The sequence below is a fragment of the Haliotis rubra genome, unplaced genomic scaffold (genome assembly GCF_003918875.1).
Source record: "Haliotis rubra isolate DU_JTF1 unplaced genomic scaffold, ASM391887v1 Scf821, whole genome shotgun sequence".
NCBI classification, from domain to species: domain Eukaryota; kingdom Metazoa; phylum Mollusca; class Gastropoda; order Lepetellida; family Haliotidae; genus Haliotis; species Haliotis rubra.
The window spans coordinates 189,167-215,311 of NW_025767548.1; the positions used below are offsets into that span (position 1 = coordinate 189,167).

The 26,145-nt window shown below is 41.7% G+C and overlaps 1 protein-coding gene across 1 annotated transcript in view; it reads left to right on the plus strand.

Moving 5' to 3' along the window:
- Positions 1-26,117, plus strand: part of LOC124262120 (protein HID1-like) — a 41,112-nt gene extending 14,995 nt beyond the window's left edge. The window contains 10 exon segments of the mRNA XM_046696569.1: positions 82-233; positions 722-800; positions 7,408-7,469; positions 7,947-8,049; positions 8,412-8,636; positions 15,952-16,154; positions 17,746-17,871; positions 18,316-18,407; positions 21,671-21,829; positions 22,225-26,117. Of these exon segments, the coding sequence (XP_046552525.1) occupies positions 82-233; positions 722-800; positions 7,408-7,469; positions 7,947-8,049; positions 8,412-8,636; positions 15,952-16,154; positions 17,746-17,871; positions 18,316-18,407; positions 21,671-21,829; positions 22,225-22,288 (1,265 nt within the window). The 3' untranslated portion in view covers positions 22,289-26,117.
- The last annotated feature ends 28 nt before the right edge of the window (positions 26,118-26,145 follow it).

A 26,145-nucleotide genomic window follows, 5' to 3' on the forward strand; every position in this document is an offset into this window, starting at 1 on the left:
AGATTCTGACAATGGGCTACTGAAGTACCTAATGTTTGAGATGCCTGTATAGATATTTGACTGAATCATCCTACTGTGCAGCTCGTGTTGGCCTCATGCACATCGGAGTGTTCATTCTGCTGTTATTGAGTGGGGAGAGGAACTTCGGTGTGCGTCTCAACAAGCCCTACACCGTGAGAGTTCCCATGGATATTCCAGTCTTCACCGGCACTCATGCGGACTTCCTTGTCATTGTGAGTTGTGATATTTTACCTGTGAAGATACAGGTTAGAATTGGTCTTCACAATTTGTCGAAGAGGCAGCTAAGGTCCAGCTAATTTAATTGGGTAGTCAGACTCAGCTGACTTGGTTGATTCGTGTCATGGTATGCTAATCGAATAGATCAATGGTCATGTTTTCAATCTCTTCATTGTTGTGTCCAGACTAGATTATGTTCAGACCATAATCATGTGGAAAGAATATTGCAGTCCCACAGTAAACATTATCTTATTATGATAAGTTTCGATGATCCTCCACACGCTAACATGCAATCCACTGTTATGAAGATGCCCAAGATGCCAGTATACATTGTCACTAATAATTGTTGATCCTTAAATCTCTTTCTAGCAGCTGTATAAATGGTCTGATGATCCTCCACACAAATGACAAATCATGAAATAAAGCTGATCCTCCACACAAATTCTATCTAGCAGCTGTATAATCCACTGTTCTGATGATGCAGGTTTTCCACAAGATCATCACCACAGGGCACCAGCGACTGCAGCCATTGTTTGACTGTCTCCTAACCATCATTGTCAATGGTAATGTCCCTTAAACTAGCGTGGCTGTCTGCTCCTCCTCACATGTCAGGGCTCTGAGTGTCCTCCATCCTACCAGGGGGTGACTCATTAGGATTGGATGATTAGTGTGTATTCAGTTTGGGTGTTACAGAGAGGATGCGATTTGAATGGTTACAGTGTATATGGATATTGGATGTTACAGTGTATATGGATGTTACAGTGTATATGGATATTGGATGTTACAGTGTATATGGTTATTGGATGTTACAGTGGAGATTGGATGTTACAGTGTATATGGATATTGGATGTTACAGTGTATATGGATGTTACAGTGTATATGGATATTAGATGTTACAGTGGATATTGGATGTTACAGTGTATATGGATATTGGATGTTACAGTGTAGATTGGATGTTACAGTATATATGGATATTGGATGTTACAGTGAAGATTGGATGTTACAGTGTATATGGATATTGGATGTTACCGTGTGTATTGGATGTTACAGTGTATATGGATATTGGATGTTACAGTGGAGATTTGATGTTACAGTGTATATGGATATTGGATGTTACAGTGGATATTGGATGTTACAGTGTATATGGATATTGGATGTTACAGTGGAGATTGGATGTTGCAGTGTATATGGATATTGGATGTTACAGTGGATATTGGATGTTACAGTGTATATGGATATTGGATGTTACAGTGTATATGGATATTGGATGTTAGTGTATATGGATAATGGATGTTACAGTGGAGATTGGATGTTACAGTGTATATGGATATTGGATGTTACAGTGTATATGGATATTGGATGTTACAGTGTATATGGATATTGGATGTTACAGTGTATATGGATATTGGATGTTACAGTGGATATTGGATGTTACAGTGTATATGGATATTGGATGTTACAGTGTATATGGTTATTGGATGTTACAGTGTATATGGATATTGGATGTTACAGTGTATATGGATATTGGATGTTACAGTGGATATTGGATGTTACAGTGTATATGGATATTGGATGTTACACTGTATATGGATATTGGATGTTACAGTGTATATGAATATTGGATGTTACAGTATAGATTGGATGTTACAGTGTATATGGATATTAGATGTTACAGTGGAGATTGGATGTTACAGTGTATATTGGATGTTACAGTGTATATGGATATTGGATGTTACAGTGAAGATTGGATGTTACAGTGTAGATTGGATGTTACAGTGTATATGGATATTGGATGTTACAGTGAAGATTGGATGTTACAGTGTAGATTGGATGTTACAGTGGATATTGGATGTTACAGTGTATATGGATATTGGATGTTACAGTGTATATGGATATTGGATGTTACATTGTATATGGATATTGGATGTTACAGTGGAGATTGGATGTTACAGTGTATATGGATATTGGATGTTACAGTGTAAATTGGATGTTACAGTGTAGATTGGATGTTACAGTGTGTATTGGATGTTACAGTGGATATTGGATGTTACAGTGTATATGGATATTGGATGTTACAGTGTAAATTGGATGTTACAGTGTAAATTGGATGTTACAGTGTGTATCGGATGTTACAGTGGAGATTGGATGTTACAGTGGATATTGGATGTTACAGTGTAAATGGGATGTTACGGTATAGATTGGATGTTACAGTGTGTATTGGATGTTACAGTGGAGATTGGATGTTACAGTGGATATTGGATGTTACAGTGTATATGGATATTGGATGTTACAGTGTATATGGATATTGGATGTTACAGTGTATATGGATATTGGATGTTACAGTGTATATGGATATTGGATGTTACAGTGGATATTGGATGTTACAGTGTATATGGATATTGGATGTTACAGTGGAGATTGGATGTTACAGTGGATATTGGATGTTACAGTGGATATTGGATGTTACAGTGTATATGGATATTGGATGTTACAATGGATATTGGATGTTACAGTGTATATGGATATTGGATGTTACAGTTGAAATTGGATGTTACAGTGTATATGGATATTGGATGTTACAGTGTATATAGATATTGGATGTTACAGTGGATATGGATATTGGATGTTACAGTGGATATTGGATGTTACAGTGTATATGGATATTGGATGTTACAGTGTAGATTGGATGTTTAAGTGTACAGTAGAACACGGATATAACGAACTCCAAGGGACCAAGAAATTTAGTTCGCCATATCTGTTGTTCGTTATTCACATTTGACCGCCATCTTGGATTGTAGAGATGTAGACATTCACAGACATTACCTATATCATGTTGATAAATATGAAGTTTACTTTTATAATAAAATTGAAATAATACAACTACAACTTTAATATTTATTTTTTAATGAAAATTCAAGCTTACATTTATAATGTCCAGATAAACCACGAAAGAAGCAAAAACTGTAGCGATTTTTTTTCCATTTGTGACATGTCATAACATGCCCGTGCCTTTTTCTTTATATTTTCATTTTTATGTAATCAGGCTTTCTGTTTGTTAACATGACACAACAACGGAAATACCTCCGCCAAGCTTCAGATGAATAACATGCGAGGCTTAATCATGTGGTGTCTGGTATCGTTCGACAGCTCTGGAACATCAACAATATCACTGTACCCTCGCCGAGAGTATTTTCACATTTGTAAAAAGTGATTTTATTGGATAAAGATTGGTTTCTAATGACGCTTTTTCGCCATAGTCTGCTATAAGGATCGTGATTGGTCAAAATCAGACACGTGACCTAAGGCAGCCAATCATACTAAAGCAATGGATACCATCTTGCTTTTTGAGAATCAACGAAAACAAGTTGTTGAATGGGTTAAACAAGATATGTTTGTTTTGTTAATTAATTTATGACCATCAATCAATGTTGATTCACCGCCAACAAGATTGATGTATACTGTACGGCTAAGTGGCTGAGCTGACACTGAGTGAGTTCGCTAATCACGTCGTTAATTGGGTCTTGGGGGTAGTAAATCAGTTCGCTATAGCCGTTAATTCGCTACTCACGAGTTAGTTCGTTATTCAATGATAATCACGTAATAATTATGATATTATAAAGGACTGTTGACGGGACTTTTAAATTTGTTCGCTATATCCGTTTGTACGCTATATCCGTGTTCGCTATATCCATGTTCTACTGGATATTGAATGTTACAGTTTAGATTGGATGTTTAAGTGTATATTGAATGTTTCAGTAGAGATTGGATGTTACAGTGTAGATTGGATGTTTAAGTGTATATTGAAAGTTACAGTGGAGATTGGATGTTACAGTGTATATGGATATTGAATGTTACAGTGTAGATTGGATGTTACAGTGTAGATTGGATGTTTAGGTGTATATTGAAAGTTACAGTGGAGATTGGATGTTACAGTGTAGATTGGATGTTTAAGTGTATATTGAATGTTTCAGTAGAGATTGGATGTTACAGTGTAGATTGGATGTTTAAGTGTATATTGAAAGTTACAGTGGAGATTTGATGTTACAGTGTATATGGATATTGGATGTTACAGTGGATATTGGATGTTACAGTGTATATGGATATTGGATGTTACAGTGGAGATTGGATGTTGCAGTGTATATGGATATTGGATGTTACAGTGGATATTGGATGTTACAGTGTATATGGATATTGGATGTTACAGTGTATATGGATATTGGATGTTAGTGTATATGGATAATGGATGTTACAGTGGAGATTGGATGTTACAGTGTATATGGATATTGGATGTTACAGTGTATATGGATATTGGATGTTACAGTGTATATGGATATTGGATGTTACAGTGTATATGGATATTGGATGTTACAGTGGATATTGGATGTTACAGTGTATATGGATATTGGATGTTACAGTGTATATGGTTATTGGATGTTACAGTGTATATGGATATTGGATGTTACAGTGTATATGGATATTGGATGTTACAGTGGATATTGGATGTTACAGTGTATATGGATATTGGATGTTACACTGTATATGGATATTGGATGTTACAGTGTATATGAATATTGGATGTTACAGTATAGATTGGATGTTACAGTGTATATGGATATTAGATGTTACAGTGGAGATTGGATGTTACAGTAATATATTGATGTTACAGTGTATATGGATATTGGATGTTACAGTGAAGATTGGATGTTACAGTGTAGATTGGATGTTACAGTGTATATGGATATTGGATGTTACAGTGAAGATTGGATGTTACAGCAGTGTAGATTGGATGTTACAGTGGATATTGGATATTTACAGTGTATATGGATATTGATGTTACAGTGTATATGGATATTGATGTTACATTGTATATGGATATTGGATGTTACAGTGGAGATTGGATGTTACAATGTATATGGATATTGATGTTACAGTGTAAATTGGATGTTACAGTGTAGATTGGATGTTACAGTATTGTATTGGATGTTACAGTGGATATTGGATGTTACAGTGTATATGGATATTGGATGTTACAGTGTAAATTGGATGTTACAGTGTAAATTGGATGTTACAGTGTGTAATCGGATGTTACAGTGGAGATTGATGTTACAGTGGATATTGATGTTACAGTGTAAATGGGATGTTACGATTATAGATTGGATGTTACAGTGTGTATTGATGTTACAGTGGAGATTGATGTTACAGTGGATATTGATGTTACAGTGTATATGGATATTAGATGTTACAGTGTATATAAGATATTGATGTTACAGTGTATATGGATATTAGATGTTACAGTGTATATGGATATTGATGTTACAGTGGATATTGATGTTACAGTGTATATGGATATTGATGTTACAGTGGAGATTGATGTTACAGTGGATATTGATGTTACAGTGGATATTGATGTTACAGTGTATATGGATATTGATGTTACAATGGATATTGATGTTACAGTGTATATGGATATTGATGTTACAGTTGAAATTGATGTTACAGTGTATATGGATATTGGATGTTACAGTGTATATAGATATTGGATGTTACAGTGGATATGGATATTGATGTTACAGTGGATATTGGATGTTACAGTGTATATGGATATTGGATGTTACAGTGTAGATTGGATGTTTAGCGTACAGTACAAATGGAACACGACCAATAATATAACGTTAACTGACCGCCCAAGTAGACATTCAAGAAATTTAGTTTACGAAATAATAATAACCACAACATTATTGTCTGTGATTCAAGACTGTAATCATTTTTTCCATGTACATGTCATAACATGCCCGCGGCCTTTTCCATCATTTTTGATTGTAGGACGGATGCGTGAGACATTCATGTGGTGTCATCGCTCGACATTATCCCATATATGTACCCTGATAAATATGAAGTTATCATTTCTAATTACTTTTATAATCAAAATTAAGGCAGCCAAAACAATACAACTTCGCCAACGGAAAAACAACTTTGAGACATATTTTTGACCATCAATCACGTTGATTTTAATGAAAATTCAAGCTAATACACGTTAATTGGGTCTTTATAATGTCCAGATAAAACCACGATAATCTAAAGGAAGCTTTTAACAAACCGTGAAGATTTTTTTCCATTTGTGATGTTCTGTGCATGTCATGTTTAAGCGTATATTGAAAGTTACAGTGCCCGAAATTTGGTTTGCCATATTATCTGTTGTTTATTCATTGATGTTACATTTTCACGTTACTTTTTATGGCGGATAATGGATGTAGACATCGTTACACAGACAGTGTATATGGATATTGATGTTACCTTATCATGTTGATGTTACAGTGTATATGGAAGTTTGAAATAATTACAACATGATGCTTACATTTATATGTCCAGATGGATAAACCGAAGAAGTTACAGTGTAAAACAGTGCATTAGTTACAGTGATATTGATGTTGCTAAGTGTATTGGATAGCTTTTCCATGTTTGTGACATGTCAGTGGGAGATTGATCCTATATGTTACAGTGTAAAATGGGATGTTACGCGGTTACGGTGAGATTGATGTTACAGTGGATATTGATGTTACAGTGTATATGGATATTGATGTTATATGTATATGGATATTGGATTTTCAGTGTTTTTGGATATTTTCTATTGGATTTATGTAATCAGGCTGTTGATGTTAACATGAATAACATACAGGTAGATTGATGTTTAAGTGTAATAGTAGAACAACTTAACCTCGTAGTTCGCCATATGAATAACAAGGCTTAATCATCGTGTAAAGGGTGTCTGGTATCGCTCGACAGCTTTCTCTGAACATCAATAATATCACTGTACCCTCTACCGGAGTGTTACAGTGTATATGGATATTGGATGTTACAGTGTATATTGAATGTTATAGTGTATATGGATATTGGATGTTACAGTGTAGATTGGATGTTACAGTGTATATGAGGATTGAATGGTTGCTATATGTGTTCCCTTCTTCTCTTGCTCTTGGGTTTCTGATAGTAGGAAACACTGAATAAACATTGTCCTTTGAAACTTCGAAATTGAGGTTCGAAATCGAGGATGAAATGTTGAAATATTATTTGATATGATCTGAGATCAGATAATGTACACGACCTCAAGATAGCAAGTTAACATGTGATGGATCTCTGTTTATATTGACAAAGTATTTCCCATGTTGCCAGTGTCACCATACTTGAAGACTCTATCTATGGTTGCCAGTACCAAGATGCTGCATTTACTAGAGGTAAGAGCAACAAAAGTTGTCTCAGGGTTGTGTTCTCTGCTGAATTTTGAAAGGGGACTTGTTAGCATCGGGGCCTATGGTCACATATCAATGAGCGGAGTTGTGTACATTAGATGTGCAGGAATGCACTGATCATTGACGTAAATACCAGATTCATCCTGACTGTGACAGCTGGTCTGTTGAAACTGTGTTTCTCCAAAGTGGTTTTAGTCTGAAAATTTATGATGCACGACCTGGCTGGTTGTGGCTCATTGACCCCGACTGTGTTTATTGGTGTCTTTTGTGTCGCACCCAGACAAACATCACCGGCCACCATGATACAGATGATTCACTTTCTCATCACTCATTGTTCGGGTATTGGTGTTACAGCCTTTATCACGACCTTGAGTACAGGCAAGTTCCAATAGCCTGATTTAATGTAAATGTTGTACCTGTAGTAATGTTATCTGTACCTTGTGATGCCCTGGTTTGTTCCAGGCGTTCAGTACTCCATGGTTCTTGTATGCCAGTCCCACCAACCACCATCTTGTGTTCTTCCTCCTCGAGGTCTTCAACAACATCATACAGTATCAGTTTGATGGTAACAGTCACTTGTAAATGTTTCAGTAGTCTAAAACACGACTACAAACTTTATAGGTTACAATAGTACATTAATTCCAACATCACACATTTCACTAAATTGTATTATCAGTCTTTACGTTATCATTAAGACAAGAAGGCAGTAAGCATTGTGCACATTTAACTTTATTTTGTCATCAGCTATACAATTTAATCATAGTATCACTGGTTCTCTTTTCCAATAACTAGCCTTTAAAATATGTCTGCTGATCTAGCACAATATGTGAGACCAGAGATCAGTGATTATATACCTACAGCACTCTTGCATTTATTTGTTTACTGTATATCGAGAATCACCATGACTGTACTACTGATTGTTAACAGGTAATTCCAACTTGGTGTACACAATAATCCGCAAAAGAAATGTGTTCCATCAAATGGCCAACCTGCCAACAGACCATTCAGCTATTGCCAAAGCTCTTACCAAGCGTGGGAAGAAGTTCTCCGCTCCGCCTCAAGACACCAGAGACCCACAGACAATGGAGGGTGCCATCCCCGCATCTGAAGCCGAACCTGGCACACTCAAGGCCAGTCTAGCAGCTCTACCTCGTAAGGATTTCGTTACACTTGATATTCCTTCAGTCTGTGCACACCCAAACTGTGGTGTCCTTGTGTGATATATACAGTAAACTATGGCTATAACGAACCCAGAGGTAACTAATTTCGGTTCATTATAACCGTAGTTCATTATACACATTTCAACTGAAACATACTGCGAGTAGCTGGGACCAAAAGAAATGTTTGTAATTTTTAAACTTATCCTATCTCATGACTTGCACCTCTCTCTCTTGCTTCGACTTTTAGTGGAACAACTGTAAACTTTTTTCGATAGGCCTCCTTGTCAATTCGCCTGTGCACTCCATGCTGCTCTCCTTAATTAGCTTGCTATAGTTTGGCATGAAATGCATGTGGACCCGTTTTTTTTTAAATATCTCTTTATCCAATGACCTCTATGACCCAACACTGCCGCTGTTACAGGTCATTGGCTCCCTCCCTCTGCAAGCATTCTGCGTTCTGCTGTTTATTTTGTTGACAGTTACATAGACAGATTCTTTAATACAAATGCATAAAAACGGTGATTTACAATGTGATTAGGTTGTCTGACAAAACATCCACTTGCACAGTTTGAGATCGATTGGGTCATTGGATGAAGAGATATTTACAAAAAAAACGGGTCCACATGCATTTCATGCCAAACTATAGTTCCTAATAAAGCTTGCAGCATGCTCCACTAATTGCCAACGTGACTACCTTGAATGATCATTCTCTTTCTTGTCGCACGACTGTGTGGACGTGCTGTATATTAGGGACATAATTTCACCCTAACATCATGGGGAAAACTGATAATCAGTCAAGGAAAAGGAAAGTTTGTGCTCAATGCAAGACAAATTATTCGTCCCTCGTCCCTCGACCTTCACTCGTCTTGCAGTGACTGTATTGGACAATGTAACTGGAACAAACGATGTGGCAAGTGTAATTCACTAAAAGCTGAGGATTTTAAGGCCTACCTTCGTGTTTGCTCCTGGAGAATCGCCGATAGGGACAGGAAATCAACAGAATCTGATCCCACTCCCACCAAGCGTATCAAGTTACATCGACAGAAAATCGTACCTTCACGCAAGAGAAGCGACGTCTGTAGTTCAAGAGGATTTTATGGATGCTTCATCAGATTCTTACTTATCTGAGGACGTTCGGCACCTATTACGTATGCATCAATCACCTCCTTCCTTTGCGTCAGATCACTCACGGGTGGTTGTGATCGACAATTCTTCAATCCTGTCCCATCTACACTACCAGGGGACCTTAGATCGACACTATCATCATCCAGATCATCGGTACATATCCCCTCGACTGTCTCAGTTTGTTTGGAGCCTGGCCAACTGCGTTAAACCAGCCAACTGTCTCCCCACAGTTCATTGAACCGGACGGAGCTGGCTACAACAGCGTCGCCGGGGGACGTTCATCATGAATCAACACATCAGGTTTTGTCACCTAATCGCCGATCCAGATCGCCACATCATTCTAGATCACCACAATGATTTAGATCACCTTCACGATCCAGATCGCCATCACAAGCCCGATCTAGATCACCGTGCCGATCAAGATCACCGGATCGATCCAGATCACAGTCACGATCCAGATCACAACTACGATCCACATCACCTGATCAATCCAGATCACCTTACTGATCCAGATCACCAAACGGGTCCGGATCACAACATCGAAGTAGATCATCGGACTGATCCAGATCACCTAATCGATCCAGATCACCGAATGTATCCAGATCACCGAATGTATCCAGATCACAACTTCGAATCAGATCACCGGACCGATCTAGGTCACCTAACCGATCCAGATCACATCATCGAAGTAGATCGCCAGACCGATCCAGATCACAACATCAAAGTAGATCACCTAACCAATCCAGATCACCAAATCAAGCCAGATCGCAACTGCAAACCAGATCACCTGTTCGATCCAGATCACGATCACATTTTCCAGTTAGTGCATCGAATCGATCCAGATCACTTTACAAACCCAGATCATCTTACCAACCCAGGTCACCTATACGATCTAGATCACCTTACAGAGCCATTGACCAATCGGGATCACAGTACAGATCCACATCTCATGGCCGATCCTATTCAGATGGTCGAACCAGAGCTCCAATCAGAACCAGATCACCAACTAGAACTACATCGACCCCGGACTAGTTCTTCATATCATACCGGATCACCTAGCCATACTAGGGAATCCAGATCACCGGCTTACCAACCTACTTCAGTACTTACCACGTCGAGATCTCGATACAGTTCCTCTGACCGATGTTCGGGTGATCATTGCTCTGATACCACTAATAGGCCTACAGTCTCTTACGATGTTCCGTCTACGCGCTCTGAGAATCCTTCAACTCAATCTAGGATCATCGCTGAGTAATGGGAACCTGATAACAATTCCACTCCTACAGCGACTCTGGATCTAAATATGATGATCAGGGCCATAACCTCGGCCTGGAACCAAATACAGACGTCTACTCCAGCCCATCCGGCTCCGGTAGCTTCTGGCTCTTCATCTGGTCCACCTCCTGAGATTGATCCAGTCCAAATAGCCATGCCTGCATCTCCCGCTCACTCCCTGTACTGGTCATCAGATGACCTGGATCACTCTTATACTCTTAGGAACCGGGAATGGTCTACCATCACCCTACCACCTCGACCTTGTATTCTGAAATTATCCAGTACACTAAATGATGGTTTCAAGAGCCTGAAACGAATTAAGGACGGATTCTCAGCTCCCAGATATAATCCTTCTAACTCTCATGTACACGGCCAAACAAAAAATCTCTACGGCTCCAACAGTTGATGAGGATATTGGAACCCTGTGTGGCAAACGAGCTGCTTCGCCCTACCTTATTGAGGACCGAGAGTTGGATCACATGGATTCAGCCATGAGAAAGACGTTGCGTGATTGCAGCAGTCAATGCTGTTAACACTGCTCTGGAGCATACTTATTCTGATCAAGACACTTACATCCGAGGATGCATGACTTTAGCTCTGGACCAGTTCCAAATTATCCTGGATCAGTTGTCTAATTTTTTGGGCTACACTCTTGCTGTTTGCCGACGTGGACCGCTTAACATCTCTTCATGGGAGGAAGCGATTTAAAACAGAACTGTTTCGCCAGCCTTGGTGTACTGACTCCCTCTTCAATGGTAGCATCCAAGAAGTATCTACTAAAGTTGATAAAGAAACCCACTTTCAAGTCTCGATTGAACTGTTAAAGATACAGAAGTCACAGCTCCAGGACTCATTAAAACAGCGTCGAACTGCACAGTTCACCCCTACCAATCTGGATTTGCGCAATCTTTTTCGTGGCGCATCCACTCAAGGCCGTGGCAGAGGAAACAGATCTGGCCGTGGTGGTTCCTCCCGTCAGACAAACTCTGGCCCAGGGACCAGCGCTGGGAAGCAAAGATCAAAGATCCGTACGTCACCAACCTGCTACTTCACGGCTATCAGCTACCCGTTTTTGGCAGTCCACCTCTGACGTCGCATCCGGCTCATCGCTCATATCCTGTGGACCAGCTTCAGACTCTGCAATCCACAATAGGTACGCTATTAGACAAACTCGCGATAGAGCTCCTAGGTCCATCGCCCGTCACTCCAGGATTCTACTCCCCCATCTTCTTGGTTCCAAAGAAAAATTCCAACAAACTCCGGCTCATCTTCAATATGAAGTTGTTCAATGCCCGATTCCTGCTTCCACCGCCTCACTTCAGGATGGTGTCGATCAGGATGATGCACCATCCCGAAGAAGGGAGACTTCCTCATCAGCCTAGATCTTCAGGATGCTTATCTTAACGTTCCGATACATCCAGAACACTGGAAGTACCTTCGCTTCATGTTCAACGGGAATCACTACCAATGGAAAGTCCTACCATTTGGAATTTCCACGGCCCCGTGGCTTTTTACCCAAATTACCAAGCCCATAACGAGCTTCCTCCACTTTCAAGGGATCACCTTCGAAAGCTACATAGACGGAGGCTCAACAGGATCCGATCGTATTGCTTCGCCAGCTACAGTTAACCACCACGCTGCTCAGACAGTTAGGGCGGCTGTTGAACATCGCGAAATCGGAACTAATACCGACTCAGAAACTCCAATTCATCGGAGCACTGTTCGACACTCATCAGGGGATGATGTTTGTACCTCACGACAGGTGGATAAAGATTCAGGAATGCATTCCTCCAGGACTGTCTCAGGCAAGAACCTTACGACAGTGGCAGGAGCTACTGGGCCTTCTGACGTCAGCTCCAACTTCAGCCGATACAGCGATTTCTACACCCGTACCTTCAGGCCGACAACCCCAAGGAACTAATTTGCCTTCCAGAACCGCTTCGTCCAGTCCTTCAATCATCTAGGCTCGACAGGCTCGGCGAATCTGCTACAATGGGCGATCAGGTTCTTCCATCTCATCGACTCACTCAACATCGTAGCCAGAGCCAGACACATTCTCGGGGTAAAAAATGTGATCGCCGATGCCTTGTCCCGATCCAACCGACCGTCCCCGACAGAGTGGAAGTTACTGCCCCAGATCTTTCAGTTGATGATCTACCTGTTATCACGGCCTCAAATAGATCTGTTCGCCACATGGTTCAACAACCAAGTTCCAAAGTTCGTATCACCAATCCCAGACTCCTTGGCGTGGGACCTCGATGCGTTGGCAATATCATGGGAGGGTCTCAATGCCTATGCGTTTCTCCCCCTCCCCTCCCCTCTCCTCCAGCTCTGCTACCAAAAGTAATACAGAAACTATTGGCCACCAGCAACATACTACTGCTTTTGGTTGCACCCTTCTGGCCAGCAAGAAGTTGGTTCGTCAACCTAAGAAGCCTGGCAGAGCCAAACCCAGTCCTGCTTCCCAACCGGGACGACCTACTTCTTCACCCTCACTCGGAACTGCGCCACGGGTCACCTCAGACCCTCAATCTACACGTTTGGCGCATCTTCAAAAGTCTCTCATAGCTAAGGGCTACTCTTGCCGAGTAGCCACAGAAGAAGTTCGAAGACTATTGCAAGCTTAGGGGAATTGCATCTCCCACTTCCAACTCGGCTCAGGTCGTTGCTGAGTTTCTCCAGCATCTCTGCACTACTAAGAAACTCAAGGGTACTATGTTAGCTACCTACTTAGCCGCCATCAACTCGGTTTTGGCTACCACCACGGGCATGAAGATTTCCACTGTTCCTGAGTTGCAGAGTCTACTACGCTCCTATAGACTCTCTGACCAGTCCAGGAAGTTCAGACCTCCGGCCTGGGATCTGTCCATCGTCCTTTGTCATATGATTTCTACAGATTATGAACCTTTAGAAGACAAGGACATCGAACAAGTGACATTCAAGACATTCTTCCTGGTAGCTTTGGCTACCGCTGCTCGTATATCTGAACTGCATGCGCTTGATGTCAATCGGGTGCGGTTCGAGCGGAAGAAGCATGGCAAGGCTTTCCTGGGTCTCCGCTGCGACTTCATTGCGAAAAACCAACTGCCAGGGCAACCGGACTGGATGTTTACCATTCCCCCGTTGTCCACCATTCTTGGGCCTGATTATAATGAAGATTTGACACTCTGCCCTGTTAGGGCTTTACACGTTTACCTTGCTGCCTCCAAGGATCGTCGACGGCTACGGAAGCGCCTCTTCATACCCTTGTCAAACACTACAAGAACTGAGGTTTCCCGGTCTACATTGGCCTTCTGGATGCATGCCACGATCCTGCGAGCCTACACCTTTGCAGGGTTGCCTCCTCCAGCCGCTTCCAATCCTCATGAGACTCGTACACTAGCCTCCACGATGGCCCTCCATTGTAACTGCTCCTTGACCGCTATCATGGAATGTTGCTTCTGGCGTTCTGATACAGTTTTCTCTTCACATTACCTGTGAGACCTGTCTGTCACGGATGTCCAGGGACTACACCAGTTTGGACCTCTTGTACTGGCTCAGCAGCTTACATCTGCCCAACAATGCAGATGAGGGACGGTTCCGCATTCGCGTTACTACTTCCTTGTATATACTGAATAAAAGTTGAACTGGATCTCAACCTTTTGTTCTTATTATATGGGTTTAAGAACTACTTCACTTGGCCTCCATAGCAAGGCATCGGAATACGGCCACCTATCGTGGCCCAACGGACCTGAGGCACAATCAGTATGACGATGCAGAGGTGTTCGACATTCACGCTTACTGACCTCTACTCCATGGAGCAATTACGTCAGTGAAGTGTGACACTCCCGAATTCCAGAGGATTTAGTTGCGTTCTGCCTCCAAAGTTGCCGGGCACATCCTTTGACTAAGCTTAGGCAAAGGAGTGAGGGTCAATTTGATGCTGCCCGGAACTGAATGTTAAACCTTGGAGATGCCGAGTTGTGTTTCTCTTTCACCCGCCTCGGTCTGTGTCTGGGGGGCTTTCTTGAAGCAGGGGCTGGCCCGATTCTAGTCGCAAGACTTTAATGACAGGGGTACCTTGTAAATCATGGCGAGGCGAGGCTTACTTGCTGAGTTGCGTCCCTTGTCTTGTACAAGGTTGCGGCCGAACACCACATCGCTCGGGCACACCCATCTCCCTGGGAACTGCGTGCTTAGTAAGCCAAGGGGTTCCGGAGAACCCACTACAAGCATAGGAGTTGCGTGCATGCGTAACAGGCCCCCCTTGTACATCGCTATCTACGGGTGTCATCAGTCCTCACAGCTCCAAGACCAGCTGTTCGCACTGTCCAGACAGAAGGGTAATCTGCAGCCCGCCGTCCAACAGTGCAAGTCGTGAGATAGGATAAGTTTAAAAATTTGGAAATTTTGATATTAATTGTATATTTATATTCTTACTCTATCTCACACAATGGATGCCCGCCCGGCCTCCCCACTACTCAGATTACAACGTTGGCTCCAAGATGAGAATGATCATTCAAGGTAGTCACGTGGGCAATTAGTGGAGCATGCTGCAAGCTTTATTAGGAAATTAAGGAGAGCAGCATGGAGCGCACGGGTGAATGGACAAGGAGGCCTATGGAAAAAAGTTAACAGTCGTTCCACTAAAAGTCGAAGCAAGAGAGAGAGGTGCAAGTCGTGAGATAGGATAAGTATATAAATATACAATTTATATTAAAATTTCCAAATATCCGGCAGTTCATTATGAGTGTGTTTGTTCTCAGTGTAGTTTACCGTATGTACCTATTAACTTGACAAAGGTACTGATTGGATTGCGTTAGAAAATAGAACAAGTTGAAATTGACATCTTCCCTGTCTTCACACTTTGAACTTGACCAGACAGTTGCATGTTTGTATGGTGATGCCCTGTGACCTGTGTCTGCCAGGTCTTGACAAGATGACCGAGAGGGCTGCTCCTGATGAGGGACACAAGGCCCCAACACTGAAGGAGCTGGCGGAGTCCAGTGGGACTCACAATGTGCAGCCTCCCAGTGAGATCAGGGACCCTACCTCAGGACAAGGCGAGGAGGCCTCCTCCACAGAAGATGCAGAGAGTGAGAAGCCAAAACTGCAGAAGGCAAAGAGTTTGGTGAGTGAGTTTAGTTTTACGCCGCACTCAGCAATATTCCAGCTATATGGCGGCGGTCTGTAAATAATCGAGTCTGGACCAGACAATCCAGTGATCAACAGCATGAGCATCGATCTGTGCTAGTGGTGGTCCGATTAATTGAAATAATCGAAGATTGGTCGCAATGACTAAACGACCAAGCAATCGATCATGTTTTCTAATAATCGAACATAAACAATTTTGGAACACTTTTTGCTTTAACAATATTTTTCACAAGGTTGGTTTTGTCGGTTACATTTCATAAGCACTACCAGCTCGTTCCAAGTCAGGAGGGGCGGTGGGGTAGCCTAGTGGTTAAAGCGTTCGCTCGTCACACCGAAGGCTTGGGTTCGATTCCCCACGTGGGTACAATTTGTGAAGCCCATTTCTGGTGTCCCCGCCGTGATATTGCTGGAATATTGCTAAAAACAGCGTAAAACCATACTCAATCAGTCAGTCCAAGTCCGGATTGAATTTATGTTAATGACTCCAGCTAATGTATGTCCATACATACTAGTCATCCTTTAAAGATGTAAAATTTGCAAAAGCACTTTGTGAAGTTTGCACAAAAAATGAAAGAACTACTTGTTTTTTCTTTAATTCTTGTGCATTAACAAACATAACCAGGAAAATTTGATAAGTAACGCCAACCAATTATTTTCGATGATTGATCGGTTGCAATGAACCAAACATCAATTATGAGATTGTAACCAATTCCCAACACTAGTCTGTGCATTTGGGAACTGATGACATGTGTCAACCAAGTCAGCGAGCCTGACCACCCAATCCCGTTAGTCGCCTCTTACGACAAGCATAGTCGCCTTTTGTGGCAAGCATGGGTTGCTGAAGACCTATTCTACCCCAGATCTTCACAGGTCCAAAGTGTTTGGTATGTGTATGTAGTACATATGTGTACAAGTATTGTGATTCAACTAACACAGTTGTAACCTCAGTTAAAAGGGGGCTTTGCATACCCATGTCTGTTTCTAGTGTATGTCAAGACGCACTTAGTAACTTGTGTCAGATGCTTTTTCTGTATCATTAAGGAACTAGATAGACTGAAATCTTAATCTTAACATTTTAGTTCCAAGAAAAAAATGAACTTATGTAGCAGTGGTGCTAGGTCTGCCTATTTGCTGAAGTTGTGCCTGGTTGGTCTAATGCTGAGGTTGTGCTTGGTTGATCTAATGCTGAGGTTGGTCTAATGCTGAGGTTGATCTAATGCTGAGGGTTTGCTTGGTTGATCTAATGCTAATGCTGAGTAATGCTGAGGTTGGTCTAATGCTGAGGTTGATCTAATGCTGAGGGTTTGCATGGTTGATCTATTGCTGGGGTTGATCTAATGCTGAGGTTGATGTAATGCTGAGGTTGATCTAATGCTGAGGGTTTGATTGGTTGATCTAATGCTGAGGGTTTGCTAGGTAGGTCAGTTGTTAGGGTTGTCATCGATGATGATACCATGATGATTGTGTCATGGGTGCATAAAAGTTTGGATTCCATTGTAAACCTTGTCAAACAAATAACCTGCTGACTGATCCAGGTGAGTTACAGAACCCCTCTCTGTTGAATACAGCCCACTCCACCAGCCAGCCCTTCCAACATGACGCCGCCCATGACTGCAGAGATTCCAACACGGGCTCCCATGATGAGAGCAGGCTCTGCAGCCGGACCAGGAGCATGGGTTGCCACACCTGACTGGGTGAGTTCAGTGGCCTTAAACGGGGTAGTGGGGTAGCCTAGGGGTTTAAGCGTTCACTCGTCACGCCAAAGACACGGGTTCGATTCCCCACATGGGTACAATGTGTGAAGCCAATTTCTGGTGTCCCCCGCCATGATATTGCTAAGAATGGCATAAAACTTAACTCACTCACTCAGTGGCCTTGAACAGTTGTAGCATCAGTGCAAACAGCATTGACTGTGAAGATGATTATCCATGTCCTACTATCAGTGCTTATACATGTATATCTGTAACAGTGGTGTCACCTCTTGGATGACTAGGATATGAACATATGTCTTGATCAACAGGAATGATGATAATTTGAGGTTCATCATCTGGGGAATGTCTGGAATCATGTTGTGTGTACCTGGGGTCATACCACTGGTCCGGGTGAATCTACAACTACACTGATGCTATGAATTTCAGGTCCAGTCCTGGAAGCAGAAGCTGCCATTGCAGACCATCATGAGGATGTTGCAGGTGCTTGTGCCGCAGGTGGAGAAGATCTGTATAGACAAGTGAGTGGAACAATGGGTTCAGATACAGTAAGCAGAGCGCTGGGGATGGGTTCAGATACAGTGAGCAGAGTGCTGGGTTAAGGTTCACATACAGTGAACAGAGCACTGTGGTTGGGTTCAGATACAGTGAGCAGAGCACTGGGATTGGGTTCAGATACAGTGAACAGAGCGTTGGGTTTAGGTTCAGATAAAGTGAACAGAGCACTGGGTTTAGGTTCAGATACAGTGAGCAGAGCACTGGTTGGGTTCAGATACATTGGGCAGAGTGCTGAGGTTTGGTTCAGATACAGTGAGCAGAGCGCTGTGGTTGGGTTCAGATACAGTGAGCAGAGCGTTGGGGTTGGGTTTAGATACAGTGAACAGAGCACTGAGGTTGGGTTTAGATACAGTGAACAGAGCACTGAGGTAAGGTTCAGATACAGTGAGCAGAGTGCTGTGGTTGGGTTCAGATACAGTGAACAGAGCACTGAGGTTGGGTTTAGATACAGTGAACAGAGCACTGAGGTTAGGTTCAGATACAGTGAACAGAGTGCTGTGGTAAGGTTCAGATACAGTGAACAGAGCACTGAGGTAAGGTTCAGATACAGTGAACAGAGCACTGAGGTTAGGTTCAGATACAGTGAACAGAGTGCTGTGGTTGGGTTCAGATACAGTGAGCAGAGCGCTGAGGTTGGGTTCAGATACAGTGAGCAGAGCACTGGGGTTGGGTTCAGATACAGTGAACAGAGCACTGAGGTTAGGTTCAGATAAAGTGAACAGAGCACTGGGTTTAGGTTCAGATACAGTGAGCAGAGCACTGGTTGGGTTCAGATACATTGGGCAGAGTGCTGAGGTTTGGTTCAGATACAGTGAGCAGAGCGCTGTGGTTGGGTTCAGATACAGTGAGCAGAGCGCTGGGGTTGGGTTTAGATACAGTGAACAGAGCACTGAGGTTGGGTTTAGATACAGTGAACAGAGCACTGAGGTAAGGTTCAGATACAGTGAGCAGAGTGCTGTGGTTGGGTTCAGATACAGTGAACAGAGCACTGAGGTTGGGTTTAGATACAGTGAACAGAGCACTGAGGTAAGGTTCAGATACAGTGAGCAGAGTGCTGTGGTTGGGTTTAGATACAGTGAACAGAGCACTGAGGTAAGGTTCAGATACAGTGAACAGAGCACTGAGGTTAGGTTTAGATACAGTGAACAGAGTGCTGTGGTTGGGTTCAGATACAGTGAGCAGCGGTGAGTTCAGATACTGAGGCAGAGTGCTGAGGTTTGATTCAGATACAGTGAGCAGAGTGCTGTGGTTGGGTTCAGATACAGTGAGCAGAGCTGGGGTTGGGTTTAGATACAGTGAACAGAGCACTGAGGTAAGGTTCAGATACAGTGAGCAGAGTGCTGTGGTTGGGTTCAGATACAGTGAACAGAGCACTGAGGTTGGGTTTAGATACAGTGAACAGAGCACTGAGGTAAGGTTCAGATACAGTGAGCAGAGTGCTGTGGTTGGGTTTAGATACAGTGAACAGAGCACTGAGGTTGGGTTCAGATACAGTGAGCAGAGTGCTTAGGTTAGGTTCAGATACAGTGAGCAGAGTGCTGAGGTTTGGTTCAGATACAGTGAGCAGAGTGCTGGGGTTGGGTTCAGATAAAGTGAGCAGAGTGCTGGGTTTAGGTTCAGATACAGTGAGCAGAGTGCTGAGGTTAGGTTCAGATACAGTGAGCAGAGTGCTGAGGTTGGGTTCAGATACAGTGAGCAGAGTGCTGTGGTTGGGTTCAGATAAAGTGAGCAGAGTGCTGGGTTTAGGTTCAGATACAGTGAGCAGAGTGCTGGGGTTGGGTTCAGATAAAGTGAGCAGAGTGCTGAGGTTGGGTTCAGATACAGTGAGCAGAGTGCTGGGTTTAGATTCAGATACAGTGAGCAGAGTGCTGAGGTTAGGTTCAAATACAGTGAGCAGAGTGCTGAGGTTGGGTTCAGATACAGTGAGCAGAGTGCTGAGGTTGGGTTCAGATACAGTGAGCAAAGTGCTGAGGTTGGGTTCAGATACAGTGAGCAGAGTGCTGAGGTTGGGTTCAGATACAGTGAGCAGAGTGCTGGGGTTGGGTTCAGATACAGTGAGCAGAGTGCTGAGGTTGGGTTCAGATACAGTGAGCAGAGGGCTGGGTTTAGGTTCAGATATGAGGGGGTATCAAAAAAGGTTCCAATTATCACCAAGGACTTACTGAGCAATCAGGATAAAACTTTTACTGTAACATCAGTGATCCCTATCTAGTTAATGGACCAAGAACTATCTACTTCACTTCACTTAATTCAGTCTTGTGCTAGTTGATCCTACACACCAGTACCCCCAAGTATGGAGAAGATTGAGGCGTGCAGTGTCATTAAGTTCTTGCACTTGAAGGGCTGCACTGCACGACAAATTCACGATGAGATGAAAACTGTTGATGGTGATGATAGCCCATCCTATGACACTGTTGTGAGATGGAAAAGGAATTTACAAACCGGTCACATGTCCCTCGCAGGTGAGCCAATAAGTGGACGCCCCTTACTTACTGATGATATGGACACCGTTAACAATGTCGAGGAGCTGGTTCAGGAAGATCGCCGTGTAACAATACAAATGGCTATGCATGAGACCGACTTGAGTTATGACAGTGCATGGAACATCTTTCATAACCAACTGCACATATCCAAAGTGTCAGCATGCTGGGTTCCTCACTTACTGACCCCTCTTCAAAGACAGGCTCGACGGGACATGTCACGACAGGCATTGGAGCTTCTGGAGCAGGGTGAAGAGGATTTCTTCAGACGTCTTGTAACCATGGACGCACAAAGTGACTTTTTCTTGTTCCCAGAGATGAAGAACTCACTTCTTGGACGTTGTTTTGACAACAAGAATGAGGTCATTCAAGAAATGGAGGGTTGGTTTTCTATGAAATCAGGGGACTTCTATTCAGCCAGTCTGCGCAAGGTCAAGAAATGGTGGGAGAAATGTGTAACTCGGGATGGTGACTATGTAGAGAAGTCCTAAGGACAAGAAAGCAAAATAAAGTTTGTACCCTGAATAAGTCTTGGTGAAAATTAGAACTTTTGATATCCCCTTGTACATTGGGCAGAGCACTGGGGTTGGGTTCAGATACAGTTTGTGAATGGAACACTTCAGGTGTTTTCAGATAGTGTGAATGGAATAGTGAATGATCTTCCCTTGTGACTAGTGGATAAAGAACACATGTGGAGGGGAGGGAATATGCATCAGGTGTCATGGAATATGATGTGTGTTTGACAGGGGTCTGACAGACGAGAGTGAGATCCTCAAGTTCCTTCAACATGGCACACTGGTGGGTCTCCTCCCCGTGCCTCACCCAATCCTCATCCGCAAGTACCAGGCTAACAGTGGCACCACCATGTGGTTCCGTACATACCTCTGGGGAGTCATCTATCTCAGGTAGGTGCACTCTTTAAGCAGGAACAGCTGCACCATATTTCTCAATTGGAGCCACATTGTGAAACACGATTTCAGTCAGTAGTGCCTATCAGTAAGTAAGCACTGACATTCAAAAACGTATGTCTGAAGACATATGATTATTTTTATTATGATCATAGGATATTTATATAGTGCACATATCCATGCAGATAGTACATGCTCAAGGCACTGGGATGTCTTCCCTCGATCATTGGATGTCAATCTCAACGGCACATCGTATTATCAACCTCAACTCCCTGATACTATATTCATGAAATGACAAAAATGATAGCACTGTCTGCTGAACTACTTGCCAATCATAATAACTTATATGATTGAATGGCCAGAGGATAAGTCATGTATGTATTCTGTTTCAGAAATGTCGACCCGCCTGTATGGTACGACACGAATGTCAAGCTGTTTGAGATCCAGCGTGTGTGAGGGGATGTCAAGGAAAGGAAGTGTGGATCTTGTGTGAAGGGAGGGATCATTGCAGGAAGTATCAGCACAAGGAAGTGTGGATCTTGTGTGAAGGGAGGGATCATTGCAGGAAGCATCAGCACAAGGAAGTGTGGATCTTGTGTGAAGGGAGGGATCATTGCAGGAAGTATCAGCACAAGGAAGTGTGGATCTTGTGTGAAGGGAGGGATCATTGCAGGAAGCATCAACACAAGGAAGTGTGGATCTTTTCAGTGGGGGTATATCTAAATGTGTGGGACACAGAACAAATATATCCTCAACACCAGCATACCATGACCAATAGTGGCTCTATCGCTGTCAACTTACATATAAATCTGAGTATGGGAGTATCACACATGAAACAGCACTCTGTATCTGATGAGTGTATCTTCGCAGACTAAAATATTGCTACACTTGATAAAATGCTCCAAGAATCTTTATTGGCACTGGCCTACCTAAATTAAGATATATTTTTCAATGGTCGCAAGGACTTGGAGTGAACGAGGTTTCACTTATAGAGACAACTGAAATACAGGATAATGTCACCAGTTGAGTATATTCTGTCATGTGTAAGCTACATCTTCATAGCCATTCCAGTTCATAAAAAGTACATCCATGACTGCCACAACATCACTCTATCAGCTTCAGTATTCAGGATGTGGAAATGTCCCAATTGGTGCAATAGACTGATAGACAACATGCTATGTCGTTTTGGTTGTGTTTTGAGCCTTGACTTTGGTAATGTACATTATGATGACTTTAATTGTAAATTATGTGATAAAGATTTCCACATCCCTGATGTCTGTTAACCACTAGTTCAGAAGGGTAGCCCAGCGGTTAAAGCCCTGGCTCATCATGCCACAGCCCTGGTTTAATTCTACATAGGGTATAATGAGTAAAACATGATTGCATGCCACATGCTGGTACATTGTCTGAATATTACTAGAAGTGTGAAAACCAATTTGCTGAAGGCTAAATCTACTGAAAAACAGTATGTAGGCTCTTGTGTCAGAGCGAGGCAGTAACGTCAAGGGGGTGTTCAAGTCAGTCTGTTATTAAACTGTGTATATGTTCAATATATAGATGTTGTTACTGGATTATGTATCTACTAATCAGGCAAATGACATTTTATAGTCTCCTCCTAACAGCAAAGCTCTTTTAACATCTTATCTCTCTAGTTTGCCATGTTGTTTATTCTAAATTACCATTCCATTTTATTGTTTCTTTGACCATATATTCTGTATATAAAGATTGTGCTGTATATTTCCTCCGAGCTCTTCATCACAAAGACTTCACAATGGGGTGCGCATGTTGTATGAGAATAATTATATTTTACAATGGTATAATAGAAACTGCCATTTGAAATACAGTAAACTATATTCCATGCAGTAATTGGAACATTTGAGACATCAAATTGTCATATGTTGTTCATAATTACTGATTGTAAGTGAATTATACAATTACAGGGAGTAGATTCTTGAGGCATGACATACACCAAGTAGAAATATCCTCTGGGTTATGTATGTTTATATGGGTATCGACTAATGTGACATGAGCTATTTTATTTCTCAAAATACTACAGACTAATTATGATGACACAACTTGAGTTTGTTATTGCCGACAATTTACTGGTGATAGTTCTATCTTAAATTCTGGATTTAACAATACCTAACTGGGTTTGACTGGATTTAACTGTTTTTCTATTATGCATCATGTAACCGAATCTCAAACTCGTTCTCTGTAAGCGTCAATTTCAAATGAATGTTGCATCCCATCATGAGTTCATTGTCACACATAAATATATATACCTGTAAGGGTATGTTGTATATACTCCTTGTTGTGAGTGAGATGTGGAATATGTGACAAGAATGGTCAGGTTCTGTTATCTGTGATCTGCAGCTAGAAGCAAGTGTACTTGCTTATTATGAGACAGTTCATATTGAAGTCAACCGATATACAAACAGGTAGATGAAGTTTATAATCAACCAATACACAGGCAATCTGATGGTTGAAGGTTGAAAGCAACCAATGCCAACAGGTTGATACTGATAAATAGATAGCTGAAAACAACCAGCGCCAACAGGTTAATATCAACTGATATTTTGACAAATAGATGGTTGAAAATAACCAGTGTCAGCAGGCGTAAAGTTTTATCAAGTGCTTGATAATTGAAGGTTGATACACACAAGAAATGCTTATGATCAGGTCCAGTGTTTTGCGTTAAAGTTTCTTTTCCCATGAATTTTGTGTAGATAAATCAGTTGTGTATTCAAGCATTGTGTTCAGTTTTGTAACAGTTTAGAAGAAAATGTTCTTGACTTGTATCAAATTAGTAACAAAAATTGTACACATCATGCCAGCATGGTTTCAAAATGGCTTTTCTTATACTCTGCAGCAATTGAAACGGGTACAAATAACATGAAAGGGCATTGACCCCATGAACATTGTTCTGAGATAGAGGAGGTAATCTGCACCTCACAATAAGTGGACTTTGTGGGATGTTGATCACTGTCAATTGACCTCAATGTTTGAAGTTTCTGTGGAAAAGGCCACAAGCTTATCAATGTCTTATAGCATCTGTTGATTGTTGGAGTAAGTAACAGGTTTGTCGATCAGAATGCAGTTCCAGTAGTTTTGCAGGGAAAGGCAACAGGCACATCCTGTCAAATGTGTGAATACTTGTTTGATTGGGAAAGGTTTGCATTGCATATATCTTTACATTATTTGAGTTTTTGTGTTGTGATAACGGGGTATGTGCAAACAATGTGGTGTATTGTAGACCAGGTGTGCTTGTGTTGTGTTTTGCTGATCATGAATAGTGTTACTTTGTTGATCGTTTGTGTGGCACCACTTAAGTATTCACCATCAATATCAAATACATGTAATTGATGGGAAAGTTGTCATTCGTTTGAAATGTGTTTGTAGGCAGCTTGGCTTGAAGTTTAGGATTCATTGTTACTGAATAAGAATTTATCAATAACTTTTCATACATCAAAAGTACTTTCAAATGGCTTCAGTCACACAAATGTTGTTTCTGTTGTTAGTGCAGCACTCTGGTTATGTTGTTTTGCAGTGTGGAGTCAGGTAGAATTAGTGTTCATATCTAGGTCTAATAATTGCTTGTTTATTGATATTTTATTTAAAACTGGAGTCAGTCATCAAATTACAAGATAGCTTTTTTATTGACTTATTTTCTGAAGAAAACTGTTGGTGAGGTGAAATAAATTGTAATGAAAATGTCAATTGGCATCCAAGACTGCTCTACATTTTGGTTCATTCAAAAATAAAAACGATAAACTAGGCAGAGGAAGAAAAACTTCAGTAATTTTAAGTTTTGTTTCTCTGTGTGAAATTGTGGGTCAGGGGAAACTGTTAACCAAGTTTTTAGATAGAAAAACCTGTTTCTTTCCACACATCTATACAGAGGTGATGGTGGCATAGCTGTCTAATAGGTGTACTCAGCAGATCGAAAGAATATATAGGTACCCAATACTAATGAACATATTCACTGTAAAACAATGCAAGGATAATGAATAATCTTTCCTACAAAGTTTGTCCATTAAACAGCTTTGTTCATGGGAACCATATAACTTGTATCAAAATCCCACTGTCATACTTGTTAACAAATATACATCATGTCACAAAGTTTGAATGGGTGACCATGGTCAGCTGAAGTCACTAGACTGTTTCATTTCTTTGTGCCTCACTTTCAGTCGCTCTTTGTTCTTTGTAGTGCTTGTCCTGTTATGTAACTCAGTGTAAAAGAAATCCTGTGAAGCATTTGTAAATAAAGTCAAGTGTACAAACTGTTTGCATTGTTTGGTTTTCATTTGTACTGA